Source organism: Lissotriton helveticus, chromosome 3_2, assembly GCF_964261635.1.
Source record: "Lissotriton helveticus chromosome 3_2, aLisHel1.1, whole genome shotgun sequence".
NCBI classification, from domain to species: Eukaryota; Metazoa; Chordata; class Amphibia; order Caudata; family Salamandridae; genus Lissotriton; species Lissotriton helveticus.
This window is the reverse complement of record NC_136062.1, coordinates 406,728,109-406,750,761: the sequence shown is the minus strand read 5'-3', so window position 1 is coordinate 406,750,761 and position 22,653 is coordinate 406,728,109. Positions and strand designations below refer to the sequence as shown.

The following is a 22,653-nucleotide window of genomic DNA, read 5'->3' as shown; positions in this document are numbered from 1 at the left end:
ACAAGGCAGGTCGGATGCTGGCATGGCTCATACGCAATAAACGGACTCATCAACCAATAGCAACATTGCACACAGAAACGGGGCAGAGAATGTATACTCAACATGAAATACACACTACCATGGCAGAACACTATGCAGCACTCTATCAACCTATGGGGCAGTGCAGTGAACAAGAACTGAAATCGTTTCTAGATGCCATGTAGTTGCCAGAGGAGACACCGAGCCATAGGAAAATGCTAAATGAGTCAATCACACCAGAGGAATTTAGGGAAGCAATAGCAGCCCTAGCTACAGGGAAGATCCCTGGGCCGGACGGACTTCATAGTGGTATTAAAGGCATACCAAACATCACTGGCATACCAAACATCACTGGCAACATATTTAAACACACTGTTCCTTGCAGCCCTGTAAGACGGATGCTTCCCACTGTCTTTCGGGGAGGCAAACTTGGTGACGCTACTTAAACCAGATAAAGAGCCAACCGAGCTGGGCTTATATAGACCGCTAGCTTTGCTCAATGTAGACTATAAAATCTTGGTGAAAGTCCTATTGGACAGACTTGCTCAGGTGGTTCCCTCTTTGGTTAATGCAGACAAACACAGATTTGTGCCCTCCTGCAACACCTTACTCAACCTGCAACGCTTCTTTAAAAACGCATCAGACTCCGTTTCCAACTGGCCCCATGCAGGCGGTTTAATTTTAGACCTAGAGAAGGCGTTGGACACTCTAAAGTGGGAATATTTATTTACGGTGCTAGAGAAATACGATCTGGGGTCTAGGTACCACCAAATGGTCCGCTTGCTATACACAAAGCCGTCGGTACGAGTCAAAATGGGCCCATATATATCGGATGCGATACCAGTATCTAAGGGGACCAGACAAGGATGCCCCCTGTCCCCCCTTCTCTTTGCGTAGGCCATTGAACCGCTAGTAGAGTCAATATGCGCCACACTGGACAACGGCATCCCACTCGGGATGGCACGCATAAAGTGTCATTATTTGCGAATGACCTGCTAGTTAATATCAGGGATGTTGAGAATGTGCCTCAGCAAATGGCACATACTCTGCAAACATTGGCCACCCTGTCGGAACTGAGGGTCAACGCCAGCAAGTCCTGCCTGTACTCATTTAAGGGAGAAAACTGCGACCCGGGGTACTCGATGGCGGGGGAGTGCGGTGGGAGGCAACCAAATTCTGCTATCTGGGCATACGTATATACAGACAACCAGTAGACTTGTTTGACGGCAACCAGGGGAGGACAGTTGCAGCCATAATATCTCAAATACAGTACCACTCGGAGTAACGGGTAGAATGGCGCTCACCAAAATGGTGATATTTACCATGGTTTTTATATTATTTCACAAATTTGCCTCTGTATAATTTGCGAGATACCTCCTTCATTTTTTAAGAGATTGGAAAACATGGTCAGGGGTTTTTGATGGGGCAACGCCTGCTGTTGTAAGGAAGTTATATCTGTCTACCCACCAGGGAGGCTTGCCTGTTCCGAACTTCAAACAATATTATATAGTCGCTCAACTGCAGTGGATAGCTAGATGGCTGGCTGATCGGCAACGCAAAGACACTGCCACAATACACCCACCATACTCGGTGTCGTGCCTGCTGGAGTTCTTTCACCCAGGTGCGACCACAAGACCCCCGGCGCCTTTACTGCTTATATTTGGCCCGCAGATGCTTCCACGGAAACCTATATACAACTAGGCGGCTCACTTCGTACGCACCGGCACTGCCCCTGGAGGGGTCCCCTAGAGGCCAAACGACAGTGACAGCAGCCATACTCCATGACTGGCATGAGGCAGGAATTCACACTTTAGGGGATCCATACTAGGATGGTGTGATAGTTCCCTATACCACTTTGCAGACTGAACAGGGGCTTCCCCCCAGTCAGTTTCTCTTGCACTGCTCATTACTAGCCACACTTGCCATTAAATGGGGGAACCTCGCAACTAAACCTCAAACCCACCTAATCATACAGTACCTACATGTCATGGGTTGTAGGAGACACCTCAAGCGGTGATTCGTCGCCTCCCTTCGTCAACACATGGCAGTGGACCTGCAGCCACTATGCTACCAGTGGGAGCAGGACTCGGGGAGGCAGCTGTCAGGCGCAGAGTGGGCCCAGGTACTGGAAAGTCCAGTGCACATTCCTAGAAACTTGCGTTTCTGACAGATACAATATTTAATTACAAAAAGAGCATATCTGACACTCGCTAATATTAACTGATATTCTAACTGAGTCGTCTCCGCCTGCCCGTGATGAGCCCCTGTTGATGCAGCCCTGCTGCATATATTGTGGAGCTATACCCGCCTATCTACGTACTGGAGGGAGGTTGCGGATACATTATCACCCTGCACGGAACAGGCGGTCCCCTGCGAGGGCCAGGTTTAGAACTTACACTTATTCCACCAGAGACACAGTAATAGAGTGTCCTCCAGGTTCCGAGATTTGGGGATGGTAGTAGCCAAGAGATTAATCACCAAAAGGTAGACGGTACAAGACCCCCCTCACGCGCAGTCATGGAGACACTCAATGCTGGTGTGGGCCAAAACGGAGAGCATTGCAATCCGCTATGAGGACATCATGGGCATTAGAAAGATCCCGATGGCCGCGTACTGGGATGCAATGTAAGCAGACCTACTACGGGCTGGTGAAGACGTGAGTGGGGCTCTGCTTATACCTGAGGTTGCAGAGAAAGTGTGTTCATATATACAACATAATCGACCCACAGGCATACCCGTGCTGGCAATAGGCGGTGGCAAATCCAGTAACACTTAGAGTAGTATTGCGCATTGTATGTGTGAACGACAGTGGGCAAGAACATTTATACATGCGTCAGATTAGAGAGGGGGACCACCGACGCGCTTTGAACCTGTTACCCACAACCTGTTACGTTTTTAAGTTGTCCCACTCTCGTTATTGTCCACCTCGCCACACCATGAACTGTAGTATAGTAGTATGTCATAGTACTGGCACTAGCCCTGATCTATGAAACCAAGAGAAACCATGCAGGTGTACACGAGGCCTTAGACACAAGGCACGAACAGGCATCACCCTTCGCTGTGCTGTAATGACGGATACTGAAATTTATGGTATAATGCTACTGTTGTATTAATTATTCGACACATAGATAACTACTTAATGCAATGACATATGTGGGTGGAAAAGTGTTGATATAAGTGAAAAAAACAAAAAGGTCAATAAAATTATTTTTACAAAAAATAAAATTTGTAATCCAGGTAAGTATACTGCCTTATTTTTAACACCAGTGTCTGACAATCTTGGAATGAGGATGCAATGAGAAATGCTGTAGAAGCCTGACCATAGACCCAACAAACTAAGAGCAGCAGTGCACCCTTCATCTGGTGTGTGTTTACGGTGTTCTGACAGAAAGGGAAATTGTTTCAGTGCTACGAGTGGCACAGAAACCAAATTGTGATGATCTAGCAGATTATTAAATTTAAGATACTCATAAAAATGCTGATAAGGCATATAAATAGCCAATTGTCCAAGTTGTGAAAGTAATGAAATTGGCTTATAAATTTGCTGGGATAATAGGATCTGCAGTGCTTTTTTTAATTTTTATTTTAAGAACGGCATAACTTGTGTCAATTCCCAGCTGGCTGATATAGATGCAAGTATAGAAATATTCAAGATTTTACAGAGGACAGTAGAGATCTCAGCTTTCTCAGATATCAACATCGAGAGACCATCATGGAGGTGAACGACATGCCCCTGTCTATACTAGGGCTATTAGATTTCCGCATCACAAAACTTATCACAGGAAATGGCATAGTGACGGAAAAGATTCCTGGCACTCGGTCCATGTCTGGAGAAATTGGGCATTCGCGACTGCCTATTAGACCCGTCCCCATGCTGATAAGTCGGGATAACTGAAATGTGAATATGAGAATCAAAGCAGACTGGAAGGATTCCTGGATTAGCCAGATGGTGCAAACATGGACATGTCCCAGTGGCAGGATCAACAATTTACTATGAAAGATGTCACTTGATTGAAAATTACATGATAGAAAGACGCTGGCTGGAGGAAGTGACAAGATCATGGTCTCTGGAGTCAAAATTTAAAAAATCTGACAATATATCTACACGCAAGTGACAAGTCAATATCGATTCTGAAACAGTCCTAGTGGAACACCTAATACGACATCCTTGAGATAAGACACTACATAGTAATATATTGTTGCAAGTTAAGAGCAATATAATTACTTTACTGTAAGGGGTAACGACAGGGCTTCTGCAAGCTCCTTGACCTTAGTTCAAAAGTTGTCAGGAGGATGAAGCCACAAGGGATGTCACAATCCCCTTCGTCTAGCCTTAAATGACAGTGACGCAATTGCTAGCTATTAATTCAAGTAACAATAGTTGTATATAGAAATTAGCAGATAAATGTCCTCAAAATTAGGGATGCCTCTACTACCCCAAATCACACCAATAACTCTAATACATGTTGCCAGTGGGTAACCGCACATCCCAATCATGTGCACTTCCTGCATACAGGTGCAAGTACCTATATAGATTTCTTCCTAACCTCAACGTTGATATTGAACCGAATGACAGACATGACAATTGAACCAAATAGCGTCTGAGATCACAAAACCATACAGTTATGTCTCGATCCTGAAACCCTGATAACACAACGGGGGCTCAGTATGCCAAAATACAAACTCCCCTTGAAAAACGAGTGCCTAAGACGGATAATTCATACCTATTTAGAGGAGAATAAAGATAAGGTGGACCCCCCAAAATATTTGAGTGGCGGTTAAAGTGTATTTAAGAAGAGAACTGATGAGATATTCAGCACAATTTTAAGAGATGAGCACTGTCCAACCAAAAAGACACAAAAGGTCACCTTCCTAACTTCACAATACGCTACCACACACTTACGAGGCACTCAGGGCCAGAAGTAGGTCACCAAGTACCGGTAACGGCCGAAATTGACCGGTATTTGGAGTTTGGGATGTAGGGGCATGTTAAAATACAGATTCGGTAATTTTACAGAATCGGTAAAAAAACGAATCGGTATAATTACCGAATCAGTATTTTGACATGTAGGTAGCACTGTAATCAGTGCTACAGGGGTTTAAGAATTCTTAATTTACCACCAACTAGAAGTTGGTGGTAAATTATGAAAACCCTTTAAAAAGCATTTATTTTGCTTTTTAAACAGTGCCATGTTGCAGACATACATGCCCTAAGGGCATGTATGTCTGCAACATGTGCACCCATGCACAATTGAGGGGTGTAACAGGGTGTCAAAGTGACACCCTGCCACCCTTCAATGTTTCCCCCAGTTACCGAATCGGTATTTACCGATTTGGTAATTGACATTGATTCCTATGGGCCTCAAGGCCCATAGGAATCAATGGCAATTACCTAATCGGTAAATACCGATTCATTAATTACCGAATCATACCGATTCGGTAATTAATTCGGTAATATTACCTACATCCCGATTGCCAGTTCTTAAAAATACAGAATCGGTATGATTCGGTATTTAAGAATCGGTAATCTGGGATTACCTACATCGGGCCCTAAATTCCTACTAAAAGTAAAATACGCATGAACATAATCCACATGGTCAAGACTGAGAAAGCTGGTGCGCTACAAGAGAGGAGGGAAGCCAAGCCGGCCGCTTGCCATGCAACTGAGGTAACAGGAGGGTTATCATGACTTTCGGGCGGCCCGGGATGCACATGGCTCCATGTCCATACACCCCTCAGAGATATTTGCTTTTGTTTTGTCTATTAAAATTCATACTACTCAGGATGCCAAAACACTGAGATAAGAAGCAGAATTTATGTCCGCTATCCATTGCGGCTGACACCCAATCAAGTGTAGGCTCTAAAATGTGACATTACTGAAGTTGTGTCAAGCAAAGTTATAGTGGTAGAATACCATGCCTTGTTTTATACGGACAACATTTGTGTTAATTTATCAAATCTAAGATGAGCCGTAGATGGTTCTTTAGGGGTAATCTCACTATTTTCAATGTTTTTCTGATACCAGGTTAATTGGAGGAAGTGCGAGGCACGCCCACTTACTAGATACCTGATAATAGCAACCATCTGTGAGCACCTATTTTGATGGACGACATGCAAATTGAAATACCTTGGGATAAGATTGAACATCAGGCTGGAAATACTAGAAGACGATAACGTACGCCCCTTACCCAACAGGGTTAAAGTATTGTATTGTATTGCAATAACATGTATATAGATAGAGCTTTCTACCCTGATGAGGTTTCGTCGCGTTTTTCGACGAGTAGCACGCTACACTGGTTGCCAAAAAGGATTAACAGTGGATTAGTATAGTGAAATGTGAGTTATTTTGAGTGGTGGCCATGTGACTGTTAGTTGAATTGAAAATGATAATGGGGGAAATGGGGGGATAGAAGAGGGAAGAGTCTGGAAAGTTTATGGGGAGATCATAGTAGTTGTCCAGGTGGCCCATCTCAAATGTATTTAAGTGGGGAAAGGTACAGGTAATTAAAATTAATGTGATGCCATACAATAATTATGTAATTGAAATGTTACCTGTTCGTGTCCCTTGTCAATGACAAACGAGGTGACCAAACTAGAGGGGTAGGGAAGAAGCCCCACCCCAAAATGGCTAAATTGTTCACAGCAACCAATGGTGCGCTAAGCCTTTCTAATATAGAATCACATTGGTTGCCATTCCAAGTAGCACAGGTGATATATTTACTACAGGACTCCTTAGAAAACCCACAAAGAGTAGACTTTCTGCTCAGACCAGTCTTGTTTTTTCTCACAATATATTTTCTTTCTGCGTGGTATGCTCAGGTGAGAAAAAGTGATGCGAGACCATGATAAACTACATTTTGTGACAAAAGCATATTTTGCTAAATATTTATGAAATTTCATGAGAAAACATTGCATAAACTTTCACATGTAGTAGGGCATTGGTGGAACCTGTACTGATGCAGTAATGTGGTGGCAAAGAGCCCCAGAGTTCCACAACACTTACTGCAACTAATAGTGTGCCAGCCTCCAACCATGTTAGGTGGCAGTGAACATGTTCAAGTGCTTTAGATTGAGTATAGACGTGGTCAAAGGATTTCACCATCCACAGCCAGCATTGTGGTAGTCGTAACAGCATTATAGGCCCCCGGGCAAAGCAGTGCACTGGGCCCTGCCTACGCAAACACTCACAGGAATAGAAAGGTGTAACTAAAAATTCGTTTTAAATTCTGATCTGCTTGGGGCCCCTAAGCTCGTGGGGCCCCCGGCCCCTGCCCAGCATGCCTGTGCATTAAGACTGCACTGGTCATAAAGTAGTGACATTGCCCACGAGTGGTGTTCTGTGGTAGCCAATGACCCAGGTGAAGTGTGGGGATGATGCCCGCAACCCAAGCCAATGTCTTAGGTGGAGGGGGCGACAATCTCTGGAATGCCACATTTTCCCCGTTGCAGTGACGGGGGGGGGCACTTCACTGACTGCCTGCAAGTGTAGTTACGACCATATGAGCCAGTTTGCAGAGCTGTGGGGTCGCACCCGTAGACTGCCTGAGAGTTCTGCTCTAGACCTCGCAGCCTAGAGTTTGGAACCAAACTGTGACAAAGGTCCCCTTATTTATTTACTTATATAGCGCCTGAATCACCCTGGTAGGGGCATCTCTGCGCTTGCGGACATGAATAGAAAAGAACTGATACTGAGTGGGGTGTCTAGAACAAGAATGTTTTCAGAGACTTTTCAGACTTTTCAGATGCGCTTAACTCCTATCATGCAAGGGCACCAGGATTGTGAAAGTAAACAAGGCACTGCTGCAGCTGTTGCAGTCTCTAGAGAAAGCCCAGATGTTGCACCACAATCTCCCACAGTCTGGAGCGATTGGACAAGTTTCAGATATGAGGTCTATTGGTCTGGAGTCCAACTGGCTTAGAGGTCAGACCTTCTCTTGTTGTTGTGCTGGCCTCCTCCCTCCCCCACCTCCTCCCCAGTCCTACAACATGCAAGGATTTGTACGGCGGTTGTATCGCTCAGGGCCTTACCAAGCACACAGCTGCTGTGGACCCCATGCGTTCCCAGGTATGGCGAGACGGCCCGCTTGGTCAGCTGTTCAAGCCTCAGGTACCCCTCACTGGGGCCTGTGGGCTCGTGGACACTCTGCAAAAGAAAGCACAAGGACAGGTGTTACTCAGCTGCAAAGAGAACCCAGGCTCAGCAGGAGCTCACGCCGGTGGAACAAAAGGGGAGCACCTTTAATTCTTACAAAAATCAGCAGCATTTAAAAACCCCTTCCAGTGTATCGATTCAGTGCTTATGCAGCTGATGTAACTTGTCTTGGTTACTATGCGTCCACCCCAGTGCTCCTAGTCCCTGCTGCTCAGCCAGCGAGTGAGGTCATTAGACTGCTGGGTGTGTTTGTGCTTGGATGAGGGAGTCTCAGCTGATGGAATGGGCTGAGTAGCAAGGGTGCTGCTACTGATGGGGCGTTCCTGTGACTTGTAACTGGGCTTAATAAACCTTCATCCTTAATCCATAGGACTTGGACACGCACCACCCTCCATTGATTTGCACAGCTGCATTCTCAAGACACACATCACTTTCGGAGGAATTTAAGAACCTAGCATGGCATAAGAGAAGAAAGTAACTTACCTGCAACAATTCAGCACATTATTGCTGTGTGTGGGGCCCTCGTTTGGCAGGACACCCCAGGGGGTCTTTTGGTTGTAAGCAGAAGCTGCAGAAGGGTCTTTTGTATTATAAGTGCATTGACTTTTCTCTGCCTACATTTTTGTAAGAGGAGAAGATGGCTCTTCTGGGACGAAAGGACGGTATAGAAATATTTACTGCCCAGGAGCAGCTCATGCAGGTAATAGCGATAGGGCGAGGCGGGGGTGGACGCGACAGACTACTAGCGAAAATTAGATAAATATTTAATTTTCCCTGGTCTTCTTTGGACTACCCTGCCCCATCGCTCTTACCTGCACGGGCCGCTCCTGTCACTGCCAACTCACAGGTACTCATTCTATAATAAGGGGCACTACCCTTGTGAGCCAGTGGATTCGATAGTGTAACACAAGTGCTGCTAACATGGGTGCAGTAGTGCCTGATCCACAAAGGATATTTAGGAAAAACAATATGTAAACAATCTCAATCAAATTAATGTTCGTAAATATATCTTCTGAAATGTGGGATCTGCTGAATATCTGACAAGGATCCGGCCCTTCTGGACCCGGCTTTGACTGTCGTGCAATAACAAGGCCTTCGGAACACCAGGAGGTGGTTTCCTTAAGGCGGATAGTGGGGCAGCAGAGACAGCTTCATGTCGGGAAAGGGCAGGCCTCTCTCAGCAACAGAATGCAGCCAGAAATTGCACAGCAGGTGAACAAGGAACAGGGGCTCAAGAGAGTGCCCTGGCTACAAGCAGCCACAAATAAATGCTTACAGAGTACCCCCAGGAGTCACTCAGAGGAGTGTCCTGGTTACAAACAACGAGGATAAATGCCTACGGAGTACGCCCAGGAGTGACACGTCACACACCCAAACCTGTATGACTGTTCCTGGTATAGTGCATGCTTATACCAAATTAAGCCTTATTGCTGGTGGCATTTTTCACCCAATGATGAAAGAAGATGGCCAGAATGCACTCATCTGACCAGGTGGACTACAGAGCCAATGAATGAGATCTCTGCCTCCAATTGGGAACTACCCACACTTCCGGTTTGATATGTTCACACTCATAAGTTTGGCCGTCTCTGCAGCTCAACCCATATTCCCACACATTGAGTCAGTTCAAGTGGTGAGGATTGCCCCACAGTAGGTAATTCCCTTCTTCTTCAGATGATACAGTCAGCAGGACACACACGGACTGGATCACAATAGAGGACAAAACCCGGGGAAAACGGATCTTGCTCAATAATGTCAAATGGACAGAGTGAGGTTGATCCATTGAGCGCGTATCCTGTAGATCACTCCCAATACAGCAAAGCAGTGAAACTGTTGCTGTAATGATGACTTTGGTACCTGGTACCCACCGTAGTGCCAAAACATTGATGCGAGAAGATGTCAATAGTGAGAAGCATTTGGACGAGATTTAGATGCACTGGAATTGTTTGGCCACTGGAGTAAAGAAAAGAGAACAAGATGCAGAGATTTAAGGACCTTATATGTGGCTTCTGGTGGGGTGAGATGGGGGCAGGTTGAATGGAAGAGTGCACATCAGCAGGGGAGCAATAACACAGGGATAAAGTTAGACCATTGTGCAGGCAGCTGAAAGGGCCAAACTGGACGTGAAGAGCATCGCTGGACGGTGGTCTAATACCATCCCCATGATGTACACAGTTACACTGACCCTTTACAGCAAGTGTTTGGAGTGAGCTGAAATAAACCATTCATTTTAGATCACAATTTCCTAGACATATTGTCCTAGCAGCCACTGGTTTCCATGCACAGTTGGAGAAACACTCATGGGTAACCCCATCCCCTTACATCTACACATAACTCCATGTTACACAAGATGTGGAGCTGCAGTTAGGTTTTCTGTACCACCCCGCCACATTCAGTACGTTTTAGTCCACGTTCACTTTATTTGATTCTAGTGAGCAGATGAAAACAAGCAATTCATGTCCAAGAATTGAGCATTACGGCCTTGGTGAAATGGAACAAAAGGGGGTTGTGATTTGACTGGGTGTGAGTGTTTGATCAGTTCAGATGCTCCGTTCATCACCACCCCCTTTTGTACCGCTTTTGGCCGCCATAAGTGTGGCAGGGTATGCTCAGACGTGAGTCCCTTGCTCACTTTGCCACTGGATTCAAGCAAGCTGGGCTGAAGACGACTGTAATGCCAGAAACCGGTCCTCGGAAGCTTGTTTTCGGTCCAGGGAAGGCATGGCTTGGCAGTACGGGCTGGACTATTCCCATGAGGCACAGGGTCAGACTGATTTGCATATAGCCATGTCTGAACTGGGGTGGCAGAGTGGGCTAAATAACGGTGATGGATTAAACCCAGATCTTTTGACTGGGTGTGAGTGTTTGATTGGTTCAGATGCTCCGTCCATCACCACCCCCTTTTGTACCGCTCTTGGTGATATGGAAAACACAACAAAATAGCCAGACAGATTTCTTATTTGGATTTTTTAGATCCCACCCAGCGAATTAGTTCTGGAGGGTCACCTATTTTATTTTAGTTATTTTATATTTTTAGAAGAACATTACACAATCTCATTTGTGTATATCTTGAAAAGAACACTTATCAAACAGTGAAGATATATATACAAACAAGTGAAATGTGCATAAATATACAAGTGCTATACAAGTGTTTAAAAAGTATTGTCAATTGATACAAACAACACCAAAAGCAATGAATCAAATAACTAATAATTAATTCACATTGGAAACCAGTCCTTTACGTTAGATACAGTGAAACAGGCGGAAAAAACAGCAATACAACAACGTATCCTGCCTGTCTATCTAAGCCAAGGGAAAAAAATAAATTGATGGGTTGCAAAGCTAGGGAAAACACAGTGTATATTTTAGCAGCCCTAGTGGCACCCTTGTTCTGCTTCCGAGGCTCAGGGAAATGGAGCCATCTGGGAATCTAACAATTCTACAGGGACAGGCTGGGTACTCGGGTAGATTATTTCTCAGCAGGAGTAAAACATATCTGACTAGAGGCAGGAAAACTGTGACCAAGGGTGGCTCCTCTGACATGCAGGAAGAAGGTCAGCCCACTGCTGGAACCATCTCAAATAAAATTATAATAAAGCAGTTAATAAAACTGCTTTATTATCATTTTATTTCATTCTAGTGCCGCTTCCAAGTCTAGAGGGTGGGGCCATCAGGAGCAGGAAGAGTGGTGAGCTCAGTTGTAGGAAGGTAGATCCCTGACTATGGTTGCCCCCAACTTTTTGCCTGGTGTTTTGCTGGTTTTCTGACTTAGTTGACCTGGGGCCCTGCTAATCAGGACCCCAGGCCCACTGCTCTCTCTGTTAAAATGGATTCCATGTACCCTAGGTACATATCCAATTGGCACTGGGCCCTCTCCAAGTCCCTGTACCCAGGGCTGAGGTGTACCCAGAAGTCTCCCAGGGGCTGAAGCATGTATTATGCCACCCCTGGGCTGACTACCTAAACTGACACAACTGGCTGCACGACAGCTGGGGCAAGGTGGTGTACTCACCCTTTGCTTTAGATATAGTATACCTATATCTAACCCTAAAATGGACACACAGATCTCCTATCAGTCACTCCTATGGCAGGCCTTAACAATCCTGAAGGCAGAGTGCTTGGAATCGTGTGAGATGGTGCTCTGGCATGAGCTGAGCCTGTCTGCGGCTTTCGGGACCCATCCCTTAGCCGTTTCCATGATATCGCATACCATATACTCTTAAGTGCATTATAATCCTCGCGGTTATATGCCAACTCTGGTATCGCTTTATCAAAACATGTCGAGTAAGGTGTCATACGAATTGGAATACTAACCCCTCGCCAATTCTGGCGACGGGGTTAGCATTCCACCCTTCTAGAGGGACACGACATGTATGTAACCCCTAACCCCGGTTAAAGTCAAACAGAGCCTCAGCTCCACAAAATGGATGCTGCCACCGAGACACAAGTCTGCCCTCCTGCTGCTGGGAGTCCTCCCGGAGCAGGAGATAAGGACAAAGGGTTTCCTGCCAGGGGCGGTGCCAGCACCGTCCCAGACAGGGTTTTGTGTATTGTAGGTAGGCAGGGCTTTAGAGGAAGGTGACTGCACGTGGCACCCCGGTGCTCACTGTGCATAGGCTGGCTGGAACCAGTTCCAGGGTCACTCCAGACCCTGTGCTGGGGAAAAGCCCGCCAAGGAAGGGGGTGTAACCACCCCCCTCCTAGTCCCACCCATAGGGCAGGACTTAGTCGCGTGCCAGCCCCTTTTTACAGGATAAAGGTAGGAACTGGCCCCCTTCCAAATCAGATCATCTTTGAATCCTGAAACTACTTTCCACGAAAGGAACTCAAGACTTCTTCCTAAGATTTCTCCCTTGTGACTAAGGAGTAGTCACCCTGCATCCGCAGGCACCATCTTAAGAACACTGCGGTCTGCTGCAAGTCTCTCCTCCGGATCAAGACTGCCCAGCTCGACGAGAACCGGCTTCCCTGGCACCTCTGACCTCTACCTGCATCATCAGTCACGCTGAGATTCGTGGGTGTGACGAGACCTCGAGGGACCGGCCATCTTCAAGACTGCACGACTTCTTTCCAGCAAGCCCGCCGAGTAATTTCCTGGTGAGTGCTTTGGGGTCCGAGAAGCCCCGACCCTGAGCAGCTCCAGCACCGAAGTGCAGCCTCCCAGCATCTCCACGATCTGCGTGGGGCCCTTCTGCTTTTTGCTGCTCACCGCGTTGTTTGGCTACTAGCCCGCTGGCTTGTGGCCTTCTGAACGACGCCCGACGACATTTCTGCTGCTGGTCTGGTTGCTCCAGGCTGGCCCTTGCTCCCTTCCAAAAGAGGAGCACCCCGGACCCTCCTGGTCCACTCAAGACGCCATTTTGAGTCCACCGCGTGGGCTTGAATTAGCCAAGGCTTGTTGCCCAATCCTGGGTAACTTCGACGCCGACAGCTTCATCCATCGTGGGACAGCTCGCCTCTCCATCCTGGTCGCCGACAACGCCTCCTGGTCCGTGAGATCTGCAGAGCCAGCGTCGCCCACTCACCTAGTCGAGGTGACTTCGCCCGGTGCCATCCTGGTGCCCACTTAATCACTGGCTAGTGATTCAAGAACTTGGTCCCCTCTGCTTTCAGGTTTTCTTCTTCCTTGATCCAGGCTTGGATCCAACGAACTTTCCTTCACTGGTCGCCTGCCAGCAACTTCCTTCTTCCAGGCTCCTGGTCCGGCAACAAGATCCCCGACGTCTTTTCAGACCTATGCAGCTGCAGCCCCTGGGCTAGGTAACTTCGGCACTTCGGTGTCCCAGCATAGCCTCACTATCCTAGGGTCAGGATCCACTGTCGTTTTCTTCCTACCAGGTCGGGTTCGCCCGTGAACACTAACTTTGCCTTTACTAGCCTCCATAGACTTTGTCCCGCATCCCGCGTGAGAGTGCACACTCTGCGCCCGAGTCCCCTAGGTCTCCTAGAAGTAATCTAATGATTCTATAGTCAAGTCCTAGCGATTCCAAAGCCTATTAGTACTGTACTTACCTGCTAGTAATTTCGCATTCCACTTTTTAAGTATATGGTTTTTCGTGCCCCTCGGGCATTTGTGTATAACGTACTAACTTAAGTATTTTCGTAAGAGTTTTGTTGTGTGCCTAGCACCCTGTCCTCATAAAGAGTACAGGGCTGTTGTGATTCTAATAAATACACTGTTTATTTTCATAACACTTGTGTGGTGTCCTTTCACTGGGTGTTCAAGGGGTAATGTGATGGTAAAACAGCTGGCTTAACACGCCCTCTAGAGTCTTAGCCTTAAACTGCTCGTATCCATGCTACTAGGATAGCTGGTCTATAAGGTTGACTTACAACCAATCATCAATAAGGGTTGTTTGGACTGATATATAGTGATCACTAGAATAGTGAACACTGCACATCAGGCCAACTTCTCACATTGGTGAGCAGCGGTTGGGATTTGAGCTTGCTGTTGTTTTACCACACATGCCCTAAGAATATCTTGTGAAAGATCACATAAGTACTAAAGGTACATATAACTTAGCTTAGAATACTCTGAGTTCTACTGAACCAGCTGTTGTAGCTCCTAGGGCCTAGCACACCCTAAACTACAACTCTAGCAAGGGATCAGTAGGCAAACATATAGTGTAGGTAAGTGCACCACTTACACCTCACTAGAAAAGCATGTCTACCCAGGGAGATTCTACTGAGACTCCCCTGGTCAGTGTTGACCCTCCACAGGTCACTTCAAGATATGCAGCTCTCAGTTTCCAGGAGATGAGACAGATCTGTGTCTCCAGAAAACTGAAGCAGGGGTCTAACCCCACCATTCCCTTTCTGATAGGTCTCTTAGAGACATATGATGCCAGAAAGCTTTCTCAGTTACATGAGAACATGCCAGCCTTAGAGGGGACCTCTGGGGATCCAGACCTCCCCAACACTGCTACTGCAGTTGAGGAGGAGGAGGATCAGGAGGAACTCTCTGGGGATGAGGTAGACAAAGGTCTTGAGGTAGTCAGAAGGCTAACCAGGACCAACTTAGACTTACTTGGGCTAGGATCTGGGGGACCCCCAGTACTAACCCGAAGTGGGCCTAACCTTGGAGTTAGGAGAGATAGATCTCTTTCTAGGGACTCCAATAGATCTCTGCACTCTAATGCCTCTTCTCAGGGGAGAAGGAATCCTCCACAGAGGAGATTTACTTCCCCTCAGAGAAAAGAGCATGAAGCTAGAATGAGACAAGCTGAACTGAGGATTGAAAGGGAAGAACTTGCCCTGGCCAAAGAGAAGCTTGCCTTTGCTAGAGAGCAGCAGATGAGTGGGCTAGCACCCACTGGTGGCAGCAATCTCCCAAGAGATAGAGAGAAGGGTTTAGATACTAAACACCTGACTAAGATAGTGCCCCCCTTTAAGCAAGGGGATGATATCCAGAAATGGATGGCTGCTTTGGAGAGGGCCTGCACTGTGCAGGGCATTCCCCAAAGTCAGTGGGCAGCTATACTGTGGCTCTCCTTTGATGGTAAAGGTAGAGATAAGCTCCTCACTACAAGAGTGGAGGATGCTAAGGATTACCAGGTCCTGAAAAATGCACTGGTTGATGGGTTTGGCTTAACCACTGAGCAGTACAGGTTGCTGTTCAGAGACACCCAGAAAACTCAGTCTCAGGACTGGTCTGACTTTGTTGATTGTGCCACTAAGGCTTTGGAAGGCTGGCTACTGGGTAGTAAGGTTACTGATTTCAAGGGATTGTATAATCTAATTATGAGAGAGCAAGTCTTAAATAATTGTCAGAACCAGTTATTACACCAGCACCTGGTAGACTCTGATCTGACCTCTCCACAAGAATTGGGTAAGAGGGCAGACAAATGGGTCAGAACCAGGATTAGGCCCAAGAACCAAGGTGGTGACCAGAAAAAGGAATCAACCAAGCCTCAAGAGAAGGGTGGGAATAAATCTCCAGATCAAACCACATCAGGGCCCCAAAAATCCTCTGAGGGGGGTGGGTCCCAGAATCCTTCTAATAACCAGAAGAAACCTTATTATTATCCCTGTAAACAGGTGGGTCATTTGAAAACTGACAGCAGTTGCCCAAAGAATAACAATAAGGAGAACATACCCCCAAGTAACATTCCCAAACCTCCTGTTACTACTAGTAGTAATCCCCCAGGTGGTGGGAGTGCCCCCAAGAACTTGGGTGCATTTACTTTGGGAGTTCCTGGGGACTCTGGCCTAACCAGGTCCCCAAACTTAGATACTCTTGTCTGTGAGACTGGCATGGGGTTTGCCAACTTCACAACTTGTCCCAACACTTTGGGCAAATACAGACAGGAGCCCCTCATCAATGGTATAAAAGTTGAGGCCTATAGAGATACAGGGGCTAGCATCACTATGGTGACTGAGAGTCTAGTCCCCTCAAGGCAACTTTTACCTGGTGCCACATACCAGGTGACCAATATTGATGGAGTACAGAGAGATCATCCCATGGCAGTGGTCAATCTCAGCTGGGGAGGTGTCACTGGCCACAAGAGAGTGGCAGTGTCACCAAACTTGCCTGTTGATTGCCTACTGGGGAATGATTTAGAGCTCTCAGCCTGGGCTGAAGTAGAGCAAGAAACCCATTCTAAAATGGTGAACATCCATGGTAAGGTTAGTGGGGCAGTGATAGCCACAGCCCCAGTCCAAGATGTCCTCCCTGAACAGGTCAGGAGGGTTGTGACAGTCACAACCCAATCTCAGACAACTTCCTTCCCAGAACAGGTTGTCAAGGCTGTAATGGTAACAGCCCACACCCAAACTGAGCCCCCTCCTGAAAAGGTTGGGAGAGTTGTGATGGCCACAGCTCAAACTCAGACAGATGACAGTGTTGTGAAGCCTGAAACTATGGATCACTCCACTCAGACAGAGAGCATTGAGGAGGAAGAGAAATCTCCCTCCCACCAGACTTTAGGAAAGGATCAGCCTCCTCAGGGAACTGATCTGACCCCTTGTGAGGAAACTGCCACAGAGGTAGTCAGGCCCAGCCTGGCAGAACCCCTGATGTCAGTGGACCCTTCCAAGGTGGGACCCAGTCTGGAGCAGGTAACCTGCCCCTCTCTACCCTGCCTCAGTCAGCCCAGGGCTGTAGAGGTCAGGGAGGCCAGTGTTGGACCCCACAGGGCCCCCTGTCCAAAAGAATTCCCCAATCAGCAGATTAAGGGCACTGAAGCTAGCAGACCTAGCCAAGTGAAAATAAAACACACTCCTGAGGGATCCCCCTTAAAATTAGTTAGGGACCTCCCACAGATGGACACTGTTGGGCACAGCCAAACTTGGGACCTGAGGGCCCCAGACCTGACCTGCCCCTCCAGTAAGCCAAACAGAGGGACCCAACCTCCAGCTGTAGGTAGCCAGAGGTTGACCCTGAGAGCCCAAAACAACTCAGTCTTGGAAAGAAAGGCCTCTATGGTGGATAATGATTGGAGGAAGCTGAGCCCAAAATTAGTGGAGCCTCACTTCAGTACTCCATTTCAGCACCAGCCTTTTACTTTGCCAAAACACACCACAGGTAGAGATTCTCTATGGTGGAGACCCTCAGACACCCTTAGGGTGAGGGATTGCTTAGTGGACCATGAGATAGGGGGTAACCATGCCAGTGCTGGTACTTCCTTATATGGCCACTCAGGCAATATAGGCTTACCTGGCAAGGCTAGCCTTATCTCCTTTCGTTTGGGGGGGGGTTATGTAGGAAGGTAGATCCCTGACTATGGTTGCCCCCCACTTTTTGCCTGGTGTTTTGCTGGTTTTCTGACTTAGTTGACCTGGGGCCCTGCTAATCAGGACCCCAGGCCCACTGCTCTCTCTGTTAAAATGGATTCCATGTACCCTAGGTACATATCCAATTGGCACTGGGCCCTCTCCAAGTCCCTGTACCCAGGGCTGAGGTGTACCCAGAAGTCTCCCAGGGGCTAAAGCATGTATTATGCCACCCCTGGGCTGACTAACTAAACTGACACAACTGGCTGCACGACAGCTGGGGCAAGGTGGTGTACTCACCCTTTGCTTTAGATATAGTATACCTATATCTAACCCTAAAATGGACACACAGATCTCCTATCAGTCACTCCTATGGCAGGCCTTAACAATCCTGAAGGCAGAGTGCTTGGAATCGTGTGAGATGGTGCTCTGGCATGAGCTGAGCCTGTCTGCGGCTTTCAGGACCCATCCCTTAGCCGTTTCCATGATATCGCATACCATATACTCTTAAGTGCATTATAATCCTCGCGGTTATATGCCAACTCTGGTATCGCTTTATCAAAACATGTCGAGTAAGGTGTCATACGAATTGGAATACTAACCCCTCGCCAATTCTGGCGACGGGGTTAGCATTCCACCCTTCTAGAGGGACACGACATGTATGTAACCCCTAACCCCGGTTAAAGTCAAACAGAGCCTCAGCTCCACAAAATGGATGCTGCCACCGAGACACAAGTCTGCCCTCCTGCTGCTGGGAGTCCTCCCGGAGCAGGAGATAAGGACAAAGGGTTTCCTGCCAGGGGCGGTGCCAGCACCGTCCCAGACAGGGTTTTGTGTATTGTAGGTAGGCAGGGCTTTAGAGGAAGGTGACTGCACGTGGCACCCCGGTGCTCACTGTGCATAGGCTGGCTGGAACCAGTTCCAGGGTCACTCCAGACCCTGTGCTGGGGAAAAGCCCGCCAAGGAAGGGGGTGTAACCACCCCCCTCCTAGTCCCACCCATAGGGCAGGACTTAGTCGCGTGCCAGCCCCTTTTTACAGGATAAAGGTAGGAACTGGCCCTCTTCCAAATCAGATCATCTTTGAATCCTGAAACTACTTTCCACGAAAGGAACTCAAGACTTCTTCCTAAGATTTCTCCCTTGTGACTAAGGAGTAGTCACCCTGCATCCGCAGGCACCATCTTAAGAACACTGCGGTCTGCTGCAAGTCTCTCCTCCGGATCAAGACTGCCCAGCTCGACGAGAACCAGCTTCCCTGGCACCTCTGACCTCTACCTGCATCATCAGTCACGCTGAGATTCGTGGGTGTGACGAGACCTCGAGGGACCGGCCATCTTCAAGACTGCACGACTTCTTTCCAGCAAGCCCGCCGAGTAATTTCCTGGTGAGTGCTTTGGGGTCCGAGAAGCCCCGACCCTGAGCAGCTCCAGCACCGAAGTGCAGCCTCCCAGCATCTCCACGATCTGCGTGGGGCCCTTCTGCTTTTTGCTGCTCACCGCGTTGTTTGGCTACTAGCCCGCTGGCTTGTGGCCTTCTGAACGACGCCCGACGACATTTCTGCTGCTGGTCTGGTTGCTCCAGGCTGGCCCTTGCTCCCTTCCAAAAGAGGAGCACCCCGGACCCTCCTGGTCCACTCAAGACGCCATTTTGAGTCCACCGCGTGGGCTTGAATTAGCCAAGGCTTGTTGCCCAATCCTGGGTAACTTCGACGCCGACAGCTTCATCCATCGTGGGACAGCTCGCCTCTCCATCCTGGTCGCCGACAACGCCTCCTGGTCCGTGAGATCTGCAGAGCCAGCGTCGCCCACTCACCTAGTCGAGGTGACTTCGCCCGGTGCCATCCTGGTGCCCACTTAATCACTGGCTAGTGATTCAAGAACTTGGTCCCCTCTGCTTTCAGGTTTTCTTCTTCCTTGATCCAGGCTTGGATCCAACGAACTTTCCTTCACTGGTCGCCTGCCAGCAACTTCCTTCTTCCAGGCTCCTGGTCCGGCAACAAGATCCCCAACGTCTTTTCAGACCTATGCAGCTGCAGCCCCTGGGCTAGGTAACTTCGGCACTTCGGTGTCCCAGCATAGCCTCACTATCCTAGGGTCAGGATCCACTGTCGTTTTCTTCCTACCAGGTCGGGTTCGCCCGTGAACACTAACTTTGCCTTTACTAGCCTCCATAGACTTTGTCCCGCATCCCGCGTGAGAGTGCACACTCTGCACCCGAGTCCCCTAGGTCTCCTAGAAGTAATCTAATGATTCTATAGTCAAGTCCTAGCGATTCCAAAGCCTATTAGTACTGTACTTACCTGCTAGTAATTTCGCATTCCACTTTTTAAGTATATGGTTTTTCGTGCCCCTCGGGCATTTGTGTATAACGTGCTAACTTAAGTATTTTCGTAAGAGTTTTGTTGTGTGCCTAGCACCCTGTCCTCATAAAGAGTACAGGGCTGTTGTGATTCTAATAAATACACTGTTTATTTTCATAACACTTGTGTGGTGTCCTTTCACTGGGTGTTCAAGGGGTAATGTGATGGTAAAACAGCTGGCTTAACACGCCCTCTAGAGTCTTAGCCTTAGACTGCTCGTATCCATGCTACTAGGATAGCTGGTCTATAAGGTTGACTTACAACCAATCATCAATAAGGGTTGTTTGGACTGATATATAGTGATCACTAGAATAGTGAACACTGCACATCAGGCCAACTTCTCACATCAGTGCACTGCCAGTGTGCACGTAGACAAGCCGACATGCGCACTTGGCTATCTCCAGGTTGTTACTAGCAGATATCACCAGGGCTCAGGAGCACAGACTCCCAGTCTCTGCTGGAGCATGGAACCAGCTCGCTCCACCCAGTCCCTACGCTTCTCTCATGCCAGGTAATACCAGCATAAGAGTAGCATCTGAATTGGTGCAGGGGATTCTGGGAGCCTGTGTGAGCATTATCTAAAGAGGTGGCATGGCAGCGGACATCAGGTGGCAAGGCAGCGGACAACAGGCGGCAGGTACTTTTTAATTTTGTATTCTCCCCACCCCCCTCTGCTGCCTCACCGATTTCCCCAGCTAGCAGCCACCACCGACTGTGACCCTCCCTCAGGGATAGCTTTTGGGTACAAAGGTGTCTTGTAATCCATTGGTTTCTCTTTGTAACACAGCTAAAGCAGCCCTGTCCATGTGCAGGCAGCAAACTAAACCTAGACTAATCACCTGAAGAATGAGGAGCATCTGCACAATGGAGGTAGGGACCTGCAGCTGCACCAATGAGAAGGCTTCTTCCAACTTCACCTTCAGCACCACACAGTCGCGGAATCCCAGCAGCGCTATCTGACGAATGGTCAACTCCTGGCCCTGGAAATAAAGTGGTAAAGAAAAGAAAGGAGGCATGACATCAGGATTCACTCAGACAGTGAGCAGTCTCATATGACACCTGGTTCAGAAAATGTTCAATTAATAAAAGAGAGGAGGTCTCCAGGACCACACACTATTCATTACAGGTACAGACCATGGCTTTGGCTGAAGAAATATAGCTAAACAAATGGAGGCTGGAACAGGTAAGTGAAATGTAAAACAGTTACCTAATAAAGACCATGAAGACGAGAGCCACATTAATGCCTGACAAAGCCCGCTTAAAGTCGTTTTTTGTTACAAATTTGTTGTTGGGAGCACCCCCCCCACATCCCGCCCTTAATCCCTCGCAGTAATCATACAGTTGGGGTGAGGGTGCTTTAAATGCTACCATCCACATTTTCTAGAACCACTCAGAATACAACCATCGACCACATCGACTACAATTTCCTGCACATCCATGTTGGTGACTCCAAGTCCAGTAAACGTCCATCAAGAAAACAAAACAATAAAGTGCTACCCAAGTTCCTTTTTCATCGCCTCCTACAAACCAACAGCTGCCTCAACTTGGGTGACACCATGACCAGGTCTGCCACGAGTCACTAGAACTTGGCTCATTGTCACAGATGTGTCCACTCATGACTTGATCAGTTCCATCTGAACGTCTTACAACATCTGAAGTCGGGTATGTGGTGTCAGGGTATTTGTGGCTGTTTGCGATTTCTGTTTGCCGACAGGATGCCTCCCTCAGAATCTTCTCCCCATGTTGCGTGCCACCCAATTTCCTAAATTTCAGTATCTCTAGTTTTCCTTTTTGTCTCCCACACCTCTTGAAAGTAGTTCCTCACCACAAACCCAGGGATCTTCTACCTCGAAGAATCTCTGAATTAAAGTATGGTCAGTTTGAAGTGTTTAGTAATATCTGTACCAGCTATAACTCTCATCAATAACTCTACAGTCGGTGATACCTCTAAAGAGTGTTTCCAAACCTCATTGGTGATTTGTCCCTCTATCCAATTAAAACCATTTTAAAACATTACATGAGAGGTTGTCTTGTCACATCATCTTCAGGGTAAGAATTAGGAAGACCCACGAGCAAAAAATTACCACCAATATGGCGGATAGGTGCGGCCATTATAAAGCTTAAAGGGGCCATCTGGTGAATGATTTGACAAGAAATTCCAAAACCCCAGCTGGTAATTGTTAGAGAGGCAGGACTGAGAGAAAATAATTGCTTATTTCATTACACTCGTAGGCCCCTTTAAGAGCAACTGGTGCCATCTAAGAAGAGATGGGTAACGCAAGGGTTTTATTCAGAGAGAATTATTATTTTTTTTAAAAACAATAACTGCCGGGAAGGAGTATTTTAGAAAGTTTTAAATATGTGGCAAAGCAACAGTGCGACATCCACAGTTTATGACATCACAGCTGGCGGAAC

The 22,653-nt window shown here is 47.5% G+C and overlaps 1 protein-coding gene across 2 annotated transcripts in view; it reads right to left on the bottom strand.

Annotated features, from left to right (window-relative positions):
- Window positions 1-22,653, bottom strand: part of PRR5L (proline rich 5 like) — a 222,597-nt gene that overhangs the window by 56,122 nt on the left and 143,822 nt on the right. For both annotated transcript variants that reach the window (XM_078684331.1, XM_078684332.1), the window contains exons 7-8: window positions 21,078-21,218; window positions 8,047-8,161 (exon numbers count right to left, since the gene is read on the bottom strand). In XM_078684331.1, the coding sequence (XP_078540457.1) occupies window positions 8,047-8,161; window positions 21,078-21,218 (256 nt within the window). The remainder of the gene's footprint in view (window positions 1-8,046; window positions 8,162-21,077; window positions 21,219-22,653) is intronic.